The following is a 13,084-nucleotide window of genomic DNA, read 5'->3' on the forward strand; positions in this document are numbered from 1 at the left end:
GCAGACTGACTGAAGTAGATTTTTTTTTTCTTTTTACGAAGAAAAGCCTGAATTTTGGAACTGGCTAGATGTGGAATATAATTTCTGTGTGGCCCCAAGGAGGTCACCTAGCCCTTGTAGGCCTCAGCTATAAAACGGGGTGATGAACAGTACCTCGAGGGTCAGTGAGCAGAAGGGAAGGTGCGGGGCCTTCCTTCTTTGACTCAGACTGGCTCACTGTCTACACAGCATCAGCGTCATCTATTTCTTTTCCAACACTTGATTATTTGTCTTTCCTTAAGAACCTTCTGGTTACAGCCACATCTTATTATCTTAATGTCATGTGGTTCTGAGACTCTTGAGTGTTCAGATTACAAATAAAATGTGTGGGAAGCATGGAAATTCATTTTCCCCGGGACTTAAAAATTCTTACAGCCCAGATCTGTAATCCAGGCAGACCCTGGACAAGCTGCTTAGCCTCTCTGAGCCTCAGTTTCCTCCTCTGTAAAATGGAAGGATCAACAGTGCCCCCTGCTGAGTTGGGAGGAGAAAATGAGATTGGGGGTCCCTGTGGAATCTCCCCAGGGTCCACCCAGTTCCCCTGAGCTGTCAGTGACCCCTATACCCACAGTTCTCCCCAATACCCACCTGCTGGCCCTCCTAAGCCACCGCGTATGAAAATCAACAACTCACCCTCAAAGATAAATTCACTGTCTGGATTATAGCAAGAATTTGCTAAAGCAATGTTTAACTGGCATTTTTTTTTTAACCCAGCAATTCCACTCTCTATTATTCCCATCATCATCCCCATTTTACAGAATGGGAAACTAAGGCTGAGAAACGTTGCTCAGGTTCTGCTTATTCCTAGAGGCTGAGAATTTCCATATGCTGAGCACCCAGGGACCCTGCTTCCCAGAATCCATGTGGTTTACAGCTGCCCGATCTACCCCGGAGTAAAGCAGAGAGCAGAGGGTCTCATGGGAGGACCACAGCACTTTGTCCGAAGCAGCAAACACGCTGGAGACCACCTAAGAGTCCATCAACTGGGACAGGAATAAAAAGGAAAAAAAGAAACCTTCCATTTATGCGTACTATGGAATACTGCACAGACGATCAGAAGAATGAATCAGATCTCCACGTAGCGACACGGACAGATATCAAAACTAAAATCTGGATAAAAGCAAATGCAGTCTGAAGACACCTCCGGACAGAGTTTCCAAAAAGCCTGACCATCTCCGAAGAATAATTCATTTCTTCGTAGACAACCTTCTGGGTGGCCTTTTTCTTTTTTTCCTCATTTATTTTTTCAGGCAAATGAAGGAGTACATAGTTTTAAAATCTAACCTGAAAAGGTGTCCTGAGGTTGAAGAAAAATATCATGAGCTTATTGTTCGGAAATTTATCATATTTGTTTTAAAATTTAAAAGTTCCCAGAAATATTCTGGAATTTTCAGACACTCTCATTTCACACTTACACACACTGCCCTGTATTACCTACAGCCTCACTGGAGAGGTATGATGACTGAAAGCAGTGTGGTCCCCTGAACAGGATCCTGGCACAGGAGGACATGATGGAAAAACTGATGAAATTCAAATCAAGTCTGGAGTCTGGTTAATCCTGACACACCACTGTTGGTTTTTAGTTCTGATAGTGCACCACGATAGTGTAAAGTGTTAACAACGGCGGAAACTGGATGAGGGGTATTTGGGAACTCTTCGTACAACCTCTGCAACTTTTCTGTAAATATAAAACCAGTCTAAAATAAAAAGTGTACTTTTTAAAAAGTCTGGAAGTTTCCCCACCAGCCTTGCTCTGGGGCAGCCCTATGAGGGCGCCTTGATCAACAAAAGAAGTCTGGAATTGCCGGAAGGGAAGGGCTTCAATCTCATCTATAACAGCACAAATATTTAAGTCAAACGTACTCAGCTATTCCATGTGCGAGTCAAATTAATATTTTAAATAATTTGTAAAAAGAAAGACCAACTGCCCTGTCCCTGATTTGAGATGTATGAGATTTACATCTCCTAAATAGCAGAGCAGGACAAGCTCTGGGACGAGGAAGCTGAGAAGTTTGGCCCCGGTACTACCCTGCCAGGCTGTGGGGTCTCAGAGGAGGCGAGACCCCTTTCTGGATCCGAGCCTACCGAGCTCCCTCGTCCAGGAAGGGGGATCCCATGGAAAGTGGTTCCAGGACCGGTAAGAGAGCATCCCTCAGGGCCTCTGCCTCCCCTGGCCTCAGCGGTGGCATCTGTGCAATGGGGCGAGGAGCAAGGCGCCCCGCCTGGAGCCGTCGGAGGCTGGGGATTGGCTCGAGGAGTGCTGGAGCCAGGCAGAGGCTGAAGAGCGGGAGGGGGCTTCTCGCACCCGGAGCCCCTCGAGCTTGTCCACACACCCACTCCCCACCCGGAGACCCCGGGCTCTCTCCCCGGAAAGCCCTTCGCAGGTACCGGCCGAGCGCGGAGCACGGGGAGCCTTCGGCCGGGTCCCCCACCCCGTCCCCCACTTCCCGTGCCTCCTCCCCACTTGGAGCCTCTCGCGGGGACGGCCGCCCGGCGCCCTCCCCGGGGTGGGCGGGCGGAACCGGCACCGAGCCCCTGCGCCCCGAGGGGCGCCGGCGGAGGCGCGGGGTGCGCGGGCGCCGCTGCTCGGGCCCCCCGAAGGCGGCCCTTTGTCCGCGGGGCGGGCGGGGACACTCACCGCGTGCGCCGGCGGCTCAGCAGCAGCAGCAGCAGCAGCGCGGCCAGGAGCCCGAGGAGCAGGGCCCAGGACATGGCCGGGCGGCGGGCGGGCGAGGCAGTGGCGGCGGCGGGCTGGCTCCGGGGCGCCCAGGTGCCTCTCGGCCCGCCGCCCCTCCCACCCCGCTGTTGGGCCGCTGTGCGGCGGGGGCGGGCCCGCCGACGGCGCCGGGGTCCCGGGGGGGGCGGGGCGCCCTCAGGGAGCCCCTCCCCTAGCTCGGCCGCGCGGCCCCCTACCAGGGCCAGGGGCCAGGAAAGGGGGTGGAAAAGGCGGGATGGAGCGGAGGGGAGCTGGGGGGTGGACGAGGTGGGACGGGAGGGGTGCTGCAGGGAAGGAGAGAGGGGTGCTAGGAAGGAAGGAGTATACGGAGGAGGAAAGGAGGGGAGGAGGAAGAGAAGGAGGAGACGGACTTATGGGGGAAACCCCAGGGGTGATGGGGATAGGGAAAGGGGTGCTCGGATGGGAGCGTGATGTGGAAGCAGAGGGGGGAATGTGGTGAGAGGGGTGGGAGACGCCCGCATTCTACCTACAGTCTTCTCATCCCATCCCCACCCTGGACCTGGAGTTCTCCATCCTGTTTGGGCTAGGTGGGGTTGGCAGGGTTGCACGGCACCGTATAGTACCTTCAATAACTGTAGTGAATGGGGCTGCAAGAGCTGCTCCGGATTAGCTCTGAGTCACCAAGAGGGTAAAGCACCCCGACCCGTTCTGGCGCACGGTGGGGGCTCAGCATGTGGGGGCCATTGCCACGATGACCTGGTGCCTAGGGTGCCAGCCTCCAGGTATTGTGACTCTGCAAGAGACCACCCATGGGTGCAAGGAGGAACCCAGCCTAGCCACTGACTCCTCCACCCGTTTACACCCTCTCTGAGGCCAGTTCCTTGTTGGAACAGACAGGTGAAAGTTGTGAGAAATTAATGAGAGCTTGTCAGTGAGAAGAGGTTGCAAACAGCTGTGCTTGGCACAGGTGAGCGCTGTGAGTCAGTGGGTGGAGGGCTGAGTCCAACCCCACGTTTGTTTCTTACTGCTGGGTGCCCCCCCTTTTTTTTAAGATTTATTTATTTATCCGAGAGGGGGCGGGCAAAGGGGAGAGAGACAATCCCAAGCAGACAATCCCAAGCAGACTCCCTGTTGAACGTGAGTGATCTCTTGATGCCGGCTGGATCTCACCACGGATGAGATCATGACTCATGAGCTCACCGCCTGAGATGAAATCAAAAGCTGGAAGTTTCGCGGAGGCTTACGGACTGAGCCCCCCAGGCACCCCTGCTGGGAGCCTTTAGGCAGGTTTCCTTTCTGTCTTCCCAGTAGTCCCCAGGGGGAACTGTTTCCTCCTCCCTGGTCTCCTGGCTTCAGCCCCCTCCCTCCGAAGACAGATCCTGTTAGAATCCAAGTCAGATCCTGTAACTGAATCCTGCTCAGAACTCAGAGCAGAAGTGGCTCCACCTCAGAGCACAGCTCTGAGTCCTTACAAGGTCCTGTAAGGACCAGCAGGATCTGCCCCCTCCCACTTTCACCTCCCTAACCTCATGGCCCCCCACTCTCTGCCTCCCCAGCTCTACTCCAGCCACACTCATCTCTTGTCCTTCCCCAAATATGCCAAACTCACTTCTACCTCAAGGCCTTCGCACTTGATATTCCCTCTGTCTAGAACGATCTTCTCTCAGAGACTTGCAGAGCTGGCTCTTTCCATCATATCCCTCATCCCTCTGTCCCTGTTCAACTGTCACCTCCTCCGAGAAGCTCTCCCTGATCACATGGTCTAAAGTGGTCACACCATCATTCTCTATTGCTTTAACCTGTTTGGTTGGTTTTTTTTTTTCTTGACAATACTTAACATTCCTGCTACGATGTTAAAGATTCATGTGTTTGCCTGTTTAATGTTGGCTGTCAAGGCGGCTGGATGACCCTCATGTGTCCTCTGGATTCTAGAACATCAAGAGGGAAAAGGAGTTTCCTGAACCTCTTGTTTATTTATCCAGCTTATCCGCCTACAAAGCCAACAATCCCAAAAAGGCGACAGAACAAGCCTGTAGGGTTTTCTCCAAATTTGGGGAGCACGATGGGGCGGCCTTCTGGCAGTGGGGTTCACAGCCCAGCCTGACCCATGCTAGACTGTGTGACTCTGAGCAGTCTGTTCCACCTCCCTGAGCCGTGGTGCCTCACCAGTGGAGTTGAGCAAATGGCCTAATCCCGGGGACACGCCTTGGATGCCGGATACACTGGGGAGCGTTAGTGAAAGTTACTGTTGTCAGCACTGTTTCGGTTCAGCCTCTCACCGTATATGTGGTCGGGTCTAGGTCTCAGTTTTTTCATCTGAAAAATGGGAAGAATAGTTCCTTCCTCACAGGTCCATTGAGAGGACTGGATTAAATTATGAGAGAATGAAATCACCCTGCATGGGGCCTGGTATACAGTTTGTGCTCAATAAATGTTAGTTCTCCCATCGCACATCCCATGCTTGAGTGTAAACCAGCAGGACCCCAATTCAAATCACTCCCAAATAACATGTCTCTCCTCCCTGCTCAATCTAGGGACAACCGTCCCCCTGCAAGGAAGGAGACCAGCTGCTCCTACCTCAGTAAGAGAAGAATGTGTTGGGGCCCCTGGCCTCTACCCTTGCTAATGGAATCTGATTTTGTTCAGGAAGGGGGCACATGGTTAGGGAAGTGGCCCCGCCTTCTTCCCATTGGTCTGAGCCAACCAGGGATACCCCTCTTTGCTAGGCATTGGTCCTGGAGCGGCCATGTGGCTGCCTTCTGGACCTCTGCTGGGGGCTTCTTTGAGACTTTTTCCTCCCTATTTGGCTCCTCTTCTCTGGGGGCCATTATGTGAGGACGTGATGGTGGGGTGTCATGAGGGGAGGCCAGGAAAATTGCAGAGCCCCAAGCCCGAGCTAAAGGATAACCACCCCAGGAACCACCTATCTCCAGCCTTTTGTTTAAGGATTAATCCAATGTCTGTGTTGCCAAGGACACCAGGAGTCAGATTTTTCTCTTACGTGCAGCCGAAAACATTTCTAGCTAAGACGACCTTCCGGTCATGGCTGCCATGAGGACCCTGTGAGCTGAATGCATCCCCAAAGCACCTCTCGCAGTACCGGCCCACGTGAGCTTTTGAGAGTGTCACTTCATCTTAGTTTTCTCACTTTTATTACAGGTCAGGCTTGCTAACTTGAGTTAGCTAATAGGGTATCCTCTCCACGGGGGGCCTAACTCTCCAGTTACAGCATCTTCCAGAACGGGCAGGCTCGGGCAAGAAGCAGAGATTCCAAACTCCTCTGACGCACGAGGCCTGACAGGGCCCTGCTGACGGCTGGTATGGCCTCAGGACTGAAGATGAGGGAAAACTTCCTCAATGGCCCCAGCTGCAGCCTGTGGCAGAAGGGCTGGGACGCACAAGGCTTGAGGGCTACGTGCAAATCCCAACACTGTCAATCGCTTGCCATACAACCCTAAGAAAACCACTTCATCTCTTTGAGCCTCAACTACTTTATCTGTATAATGGGCTGGTAGTAGTGATGGCAGGGAGTCACCCAGCACGGTTCCAACCCTAGCGTCCAAGCCTTCATCTGGGAAGTGAAGCCCACATGTCAGGTGGAGTCTCAGGAAATTCCCTTTCCCTCCACCTCTCCCAGGGGCTGCCACCCAGTGACAAGCATCCACATGTTCCCCTGTAGGAGTCTTGTTGTGTCCAGATGTCCACTGTCCAGTAGAGACAAGACATCTGGGCAACTCTCTGGTTCCACCCAACCTCCGCTCTCTTATCTGGCTCCAACAGGGTCATGAGGACAATGTCAAGACCCAACTCCAGAAAATGGGGGACTCTGCTGGGAAAGGACAGCTTTCCTCCCACACCCCTGCTTTCTTTCTAGAGACCAGATCCTGTTCATGTCTGCATCCCAAAGACCACAAACAAATTATGTTTGGAAAGGAAAATATTATGTGTGTTGCCTTCTTCAAAGCTAAAATCCAGCCTCATCAGAGAAGGCCAGTTTTAAATATTTTTGTAATTATGGCTCTAGCTTTAGTTGGTAATTTAGGGCATTCAAAATACTTTTTCATATTATCTTGTCTAATCCCCCACAAGACCCTGTAAAGTGGGTACTATTCGTATTCCCAGTTTGCAAATGGTGAAACCAAGCCCAGAGAGACTCAGTAAGTTACCCAAGGTCACACAGCACTTCTTTTGCTAGGCTATCGCATAGGGATTTGATGTCTTCTTAGGACAGGCTAATTTCCCCATGTGGTGTGAACACACCCTGGGTTTTGCTACCTCCACACCTTTATTCATGCTGTTTATCTGCCTGGAAGACCTCTCTCTTCCTTTTAGTTTATCCAAATCTGTTATGGGAAGGAGTGTTAGTCCAGGTCCTCTGAGATAGTCAAGATGGGATGAAATATCCAAGAGATTTATTGGAGGAAAATGCCAGGGTTGGGGGGAAGGGATAGTGAGGAGGAAGCCAGAGGAGGATGGGAGAGAGGAAGGAAGGAAGATTGGGTGGTTGTAGACTGCAGTGCCATTCTAAGAAAGTTCTGTAAGTCTGACAAAAAGTCCTTGTGCCCCTGGAGGAGCCCTTGTCTCCTGGGAATGGGCCTGCCTCCCTGCCTCCCTCACTCATGAACTGGGAGCAGCCCCTGGGAAGTGTGGTCTTGGCTCAACTGTTAGGATGAATCCATGGTCCATCTGTCAGTTAGGCTCCACACAGGAGACCTGACAGGTGCATTTCATGGCTGCTGAGGTAAGGAAGTACATCTGCTCACTAAAACAAGAACCAAAAAAAAAAAAAAATTTAATAATAATAATAAGCTGACTATATACGCTTCCATAGGCACGGATCATATCAGTGCAAGAATACATTCTTCCATTTTAGACACTGGGCCAGGTTGAGAGGTGGGGAGATGGGGGAAGGAGAGACCCAAGCTGCAAAGTTTCTGCTGTTTTCATGCTGCTAAAGAGAGGGTGGCAAAGTCAAGTCTGGAAGCGGGTCTGGTAAATGAATGAGGTGTGCTTGTCGTATCAGAGAGCGATAGGGAGGGGTGGAGGCAGGGGAAACGGGAGAGCCCTGCCCCATCCAGAAGGAAGCTGTCTCTACTCGGTTGAGCCCACCATAGCCATGTAGAACTACGTACCCAGTGTGGCCAGGTCTTCCGACTCAAGAGAAGCCAGAAATAACAACTTGCATTGTTTTAAAACACCACAGAGTCCAACAACACACGCCTGCCCCCTGATCCTGGCCCCGGAGCTCAGCTGTGCCGTCAAAGGCCAGGGGCTGAGCCATTTGGGGCATGCAAAATAGATCTGGAGTTGGGATGTGGAACTCAACTGCTCTGTAGAATCAAAGAAGGATCGTGGAGTGTTAGAGGGAAGCCCTGAGAGCAAGGAAGTGAAGGCCAGGCTGACATGAGGGCAGGCCGGGGGGCCTCTGCAGAAAATCTGCCAAGTGAAATTCCCTGTGGAATTCGGAGGGGCCACACATCACTGCAATTGGAGGTATGTCATGCTGAGTATTTATACGTTTGCTGTGTTGGGCTGAGGAATAGCAACACACACACACACATGCACACACACATACACACACATGTACATACACACACACACACATGCACACACACTCACTCGTCACCCCCAGTCACCCAAAACTGTTCAGGAATCATCTACGACACACACGGGGTGACCCAATTCATCCTGGTTTGTCCAGACTTCCCTGGTTTTTGTTCTGAGAGCACCGCATCCCAGGAAAGCCCTCAGTCCCGGACAGCCAGGAAGGTGGGTCACACCATCAACACACATCTGTAGTATGTGAGTGGGCGAGACTGGTGGAGATGGGTTCAGAGCTGTGGCAGCCATCTTGGACCCTGAGGAGCGTCGTCGCTAAGCCCCACAGCTAACTGACCACCCTGGAACTGTCCTGTGCTAGGTTAGACCGTGGTGTCCAGTTCTTCCACTTTCCCTGTATTGGAATTAGACATTCGCACCACATGCCTGCAGTGCCTCCCGCTGTGGGCAGAGAATATCTCCCTGACCAGTGATGGTGACTCGGGCGTGTGACGTGCTCTTACCAGCAGGAGGTGAGGAAGTAATGGCGGCGTGCCGGATCCGAGTACAGATTTTAAGAGGGATTGTGTATTTCCATTGACCTTCTTGGTTTCTGCCATTAGTCGTGACACAGAGAAACCTAAGCTCAATCTGAAGCCTGAAGCAGAGATTTCTCAGCAGACCTATGAGTAAGAAAAATGAAGTTTGTTATTCTAAATCAGGGAGACTCTGAGGTTTTTGTTACCAGCAAAAACTGACGAATACATGCCTTATCTCTGAACTTTTCCGTGTCAATTTCGTTCCATGTCATTTGTATCAGTTACATACAGAACAGGCTGTTCTTTTGTGCTTGAAATCCTGGTTTTCTCATCTGTGCGAGGGGATAATGACAGGGCCTCCTTCCCAGGGTGGATGGAAGGATTCAAGAACATCGTGTGTCTGGCACATACAGTAAGCACTTAATAATATTAAGGGATGAAGCGTAATTCTTTCGGCACACGCTTGCTGAGTATTTCTTTGCCAGCACTGTGTAAGCCTCTTTATCGAGAATTTTCGAGGAAGTAGGAAAGAAGGCAAACCTTCCGTATTTGGTCATTTCCGTACAGGAGTAGAAAAAACATGTCTGGGTAGGAGGCAGAGGAGGGCTGGAGGAAATGATCTGTTTTCTGACATCCAGGCCTTGCTGCTGATTGCTATATGATGGGGGCACATCTATGGGTTAGGAGATTGGAGGTTCTCTAATGAACAAGGTTTTCAGCTGCCATGAAGCTATTCTCCAGCATCCTCCCCCAGGAGAGCCAGGATTATGCAGGGAATGTAGTCGGCAAAGAGCCCAGAGGCTGGGAGCAGCTATCCGGACACTAGCAGGCTGAGCTGGGCGGCCTTCTGTGCAGCTTTCTCGGGCTCATTCCCAGGCTGGGATATGATGCTCAGGAGGGGTCTCGTTCTGCCCTCCGGGCTATCTGCCAGAGAGGAAAGGTGTTGGAGGAGAGGGGGCTACAGCAAGCCTCCCCTCCTTTGATTCCCCCTGGAGGGGGGTACAGGCAGCCCCATGGCTCCCAACCAGCTGCCTTGGCACTTTGGAGTGGAAAATCTGATGCCACCAGACCTCAGTCTCCTCCACTCCTCGCTGTCCTGCCTGAGTGCAAGCCTGATGTGGAGAACAAGGAGAAAAGAGACCCATGTGGATTCAATCTGCAGACAGACTCCAAGTGCTGGCCCTCCTGCCACCCTGCAGCACCCTGAGAGCCTTCCAGAACCTCTGCTTTCTCATGTAGAAACATGGGGACAGCAATCATCACTGTTTGGTTATGTCTCAGAGTAGCTGAAGAGGACCCACTAAGATACAGGGGGTAGGAAAAGTGGCCACATACGGCAACATTTTCCCTTTCTCCTTCTTGAAATTATACCAAAGCATCAGGGAGAGTTAAAAAAAAATGCCTCACAAACTCCATTTTTAGCAAAACCAGGAGAAGGATATAATCCATAAACTTCATAGTGTATGTGAAGTTTTCCAAAAGCAGCTTTAAAATAGGGCAGAAGCCACACAGGATGTAGTGAGTGGGCTCAGTGGAAGCAAATCTCAGAGAGCAAGAGCAAAAATACTTTCTGGGGATGAGCACTTTCCCCGAGGTAGAAAGCTACCCTCCTTACTCACAAAAATGAGCGTAGGACCCGGGGTGAGTCGCGTTGGCAGAATCTGGTCTGGTTCAGAGAAACAGGAGAACAGAGAATTACAGAGAGAAAGACGTTTACGGGAAGCAGCCTGTCTCTCTGGCGGGAGAGGGGAGAACCGTTCCGTTAGGAAGCCAGGCAGCAATTCTTCTTCCCCACACCCACGGGAACAAGCAGCAAACAGGGGACCCAGGAAAAGCAAGCCCTTCCAATATTAAAAAATAAATGGAGAAGCCTCGGTACAAAGATATTATAATAAACCCTGTAGAAAAGAGCATTAAACTCTACCAACAGATGGAAAAGGTTTACACAAAGAAGATGGAAATTGCATCCAAATAATTTTGACATGAATAAAAACTAACTGAGCAATTACGTCTATGAAGGATAACAATAAAGCAGAAATAATGGAAGAACTCAGAAGGAAGAAGAAGGTAATGACGAAGGTAATGATGATGAACCGACGGAGCTCAGGAAAGAAGTAGAAGGAAAAAAAATCGCAGAAAGTGAGACCAACTTGGAAGGAACATGAAGAACAGACCTTCTGGAAAATACAGTGAGGAACACAGACAATAGAAACGAGGAAAGAGGGGGAGAAAATGACATGGAAGAGAGCGGTAGAAAGAAAATGCGAGGAAAAGGAGACAAGATAGTGGAGTGCCGACGTGTGCATGATTGGAACCTACAAAGAAGAAATAGAAAATAATAGAGCAGAACAGACACTTACAGATATAATTCAAGAAAACTTGAAATGAAAGAAGGCTTGAATCTACACGATAGGAGGTGACATTCTGTGCCAGGGAAAAATGATCCGGAGTGAACGACACGAAGCCACGTGCCAGTAATTATTATACATTAAAGATAAAGAAAGAATCCTTTGGACAACTGGGCAAAAAAAACCGAATGGTGTCATTTGCAATACCTGGGAGTCGGAGCGTACAATTCAAAACTGATCTATCAAGGGATTGAACAGTAAGTACAGAAGTAAACGATAAAAATTCTTGCCTAAAATCAGGGAATGGAGGGAAAAGGAGGAAGGAAGGAGAAAATGCAATTTAATAAAAGGGAACTAAGAGACACTGTCTAAATAAGGGACTGCGGCTAGCATATGTTATATGCACAAAGCGAGCCATTAGAAAAAGACTCCAAACTTCACTAAGTATTGGAAGAAGTACCTGTAAAAAACAAAACAAATTTTGGAGAAGCAGACTTCACAGTGAAAGACTTTTAATCCCTCCCCCCCAACAAAACTCTCCAAATGACAGAATTAAGGGACACCTGGCTGGCTCAGTCAGTGGAGCCTGAGACTCTTGATCTCCAGGATGTGAGTTCAAGCCCCATGCTGGGCATAGAGGTGACTTAAAAAATAAAATAAAACAAAAAGTTTAATGAAAAGGAATTACAGAAGAAAACAAACTGAAGGAAAGCAAAAGTAATTAATATGGATACAGCAGGAATCCATCTTTATCACATTGAAGAGGTAAATATCTATTTCTGTTTTAATGAGTAACGGGGAGAAAAGAAGACTAATAAATAAATCCCCAAAGCTGGTTCTTTTAATGATGGCAGAGAGGGGGCATCAACAGTGAAACGGATAAACCGCTGGTTAACACAATCCAGAGAAAACGAAGACAGTGCGAGTGTGTCTAATACGAAACGAGAAGGGGAGAATTAGCCACAGAAAGAGAGAAAATTAGAAGGATCACAAGGGTCTACTTTGATGAAAACTGAAAATCTGGATGAAAAGAAGAATTCTCCAGGAAAATATAATTTACCATATTTGGCTTTGGAACAGAAGAAAACACAGACCGATTCCCATAGAAATGCTCTCAGGAACACACAGACCACATGAAGATCTCGTTAAAATTGACATTCTCGTCCTGGGGTTTTGCCTGAGACCCTCAATTCCGTAAAGCATCTCCCAGATGCTGCTGCTGTGTCTGGATGACCTTTCTAAAGGTCGTGGGAGAAATAGATCTGCAGCCCCGTCACCAAAAAAAACCTAACTTAGGTAGCCTCACAGGGAAATCGTCTGAAACTTTTAAAGAGTAAACCATTCTAAGGTGTTTAAGTTGTTTTGGAGCATAGGCAAAGAAAAAAAATTGAAATTATTTTTACAAAGCAAGTGTGAGGTTGGTATTGAAGCCTTGGCTGGCACAAAGAAAGTAACAACTTCCACTTGTAAGTGTCCATGCAAAAATTCTAAGTAACATGTTAGCAAACAGAACCGAAGCACAATAAAAGAAGAATATATCATGTGGCACCTGGCTGGCTCAGTCAGTAGAGCATGTGACCCTTGATTTCAAGGTTGTGAGTTCAAGCCCCATGTGGGGTGCAGAGATTGCTTAAAAATAAAATCTAGGGGAAAAAAAAAAGAACACATCAGCACCAAGTGGGTTTTATTCTAGGAATACAAAGCTAGTTTAATATTGGGAAATCTGTTAAGGTAATTTTTTAAAGATTTATTTATTTATGAGAGAAAGAGAGAGAGACAGAGCGCGCTCATGGGCTGGGGAGGGGTAGAGGGAAAGGAAGAGAGAGAATTCTCAAGCAGAGAGGGACACGGGGCTGGATCCCAGGACTCTGAGATCATGACCTGAGCCAAAGTCAAAAGTCAGCCACTTAACCAACTGAGCCACTCAAGCGCCCCTGTTAATG

At 49.4% G+C, this 13,084-nt stretch overlaps 1 protein-coding gene across 1 annotated transcript in view; it reads right to left on the reverse strand.

Moving 5' to 3' along the window:
- The window catches only part of PTGIS (prostaglandin I2 synthase), a 40,630-nt gene extending 37,840 nt beyond the window's left edge, over positions 1-2,790 (reverse strand). Inside the window, exon 1 of the mRNA XM_040638452.1 lies at positions 2,678-2,790. Coding sequence (XP_040494386.1) covers positions 2,678-2,751 — 74 coding nt within the window. The 5' untranslated portion in view covers positions 2,752-2,790. The remainder of the gene's footprint in view (positions 1-2,677) is intronic.
- Positions 2,791-13,084: the final 10,294 nt, after the last annotated feature.

The sequence above is a fragment of the Ursus maritimus genome, unplaced genomic scaffold, assembly GCF_017311325.1.
Source record: "Ursus maritimus isolate PB19 unplaced genomic scaffold, ASM1731132v1 scaffold_22, whole genome shotgun sequence".
Classification (NCBI taxonomy): Eukaryota; Metazoa; Chordata; class Mammalia; order Carnivora; family Ursidae; genus Ursus; species Ursus maritimus.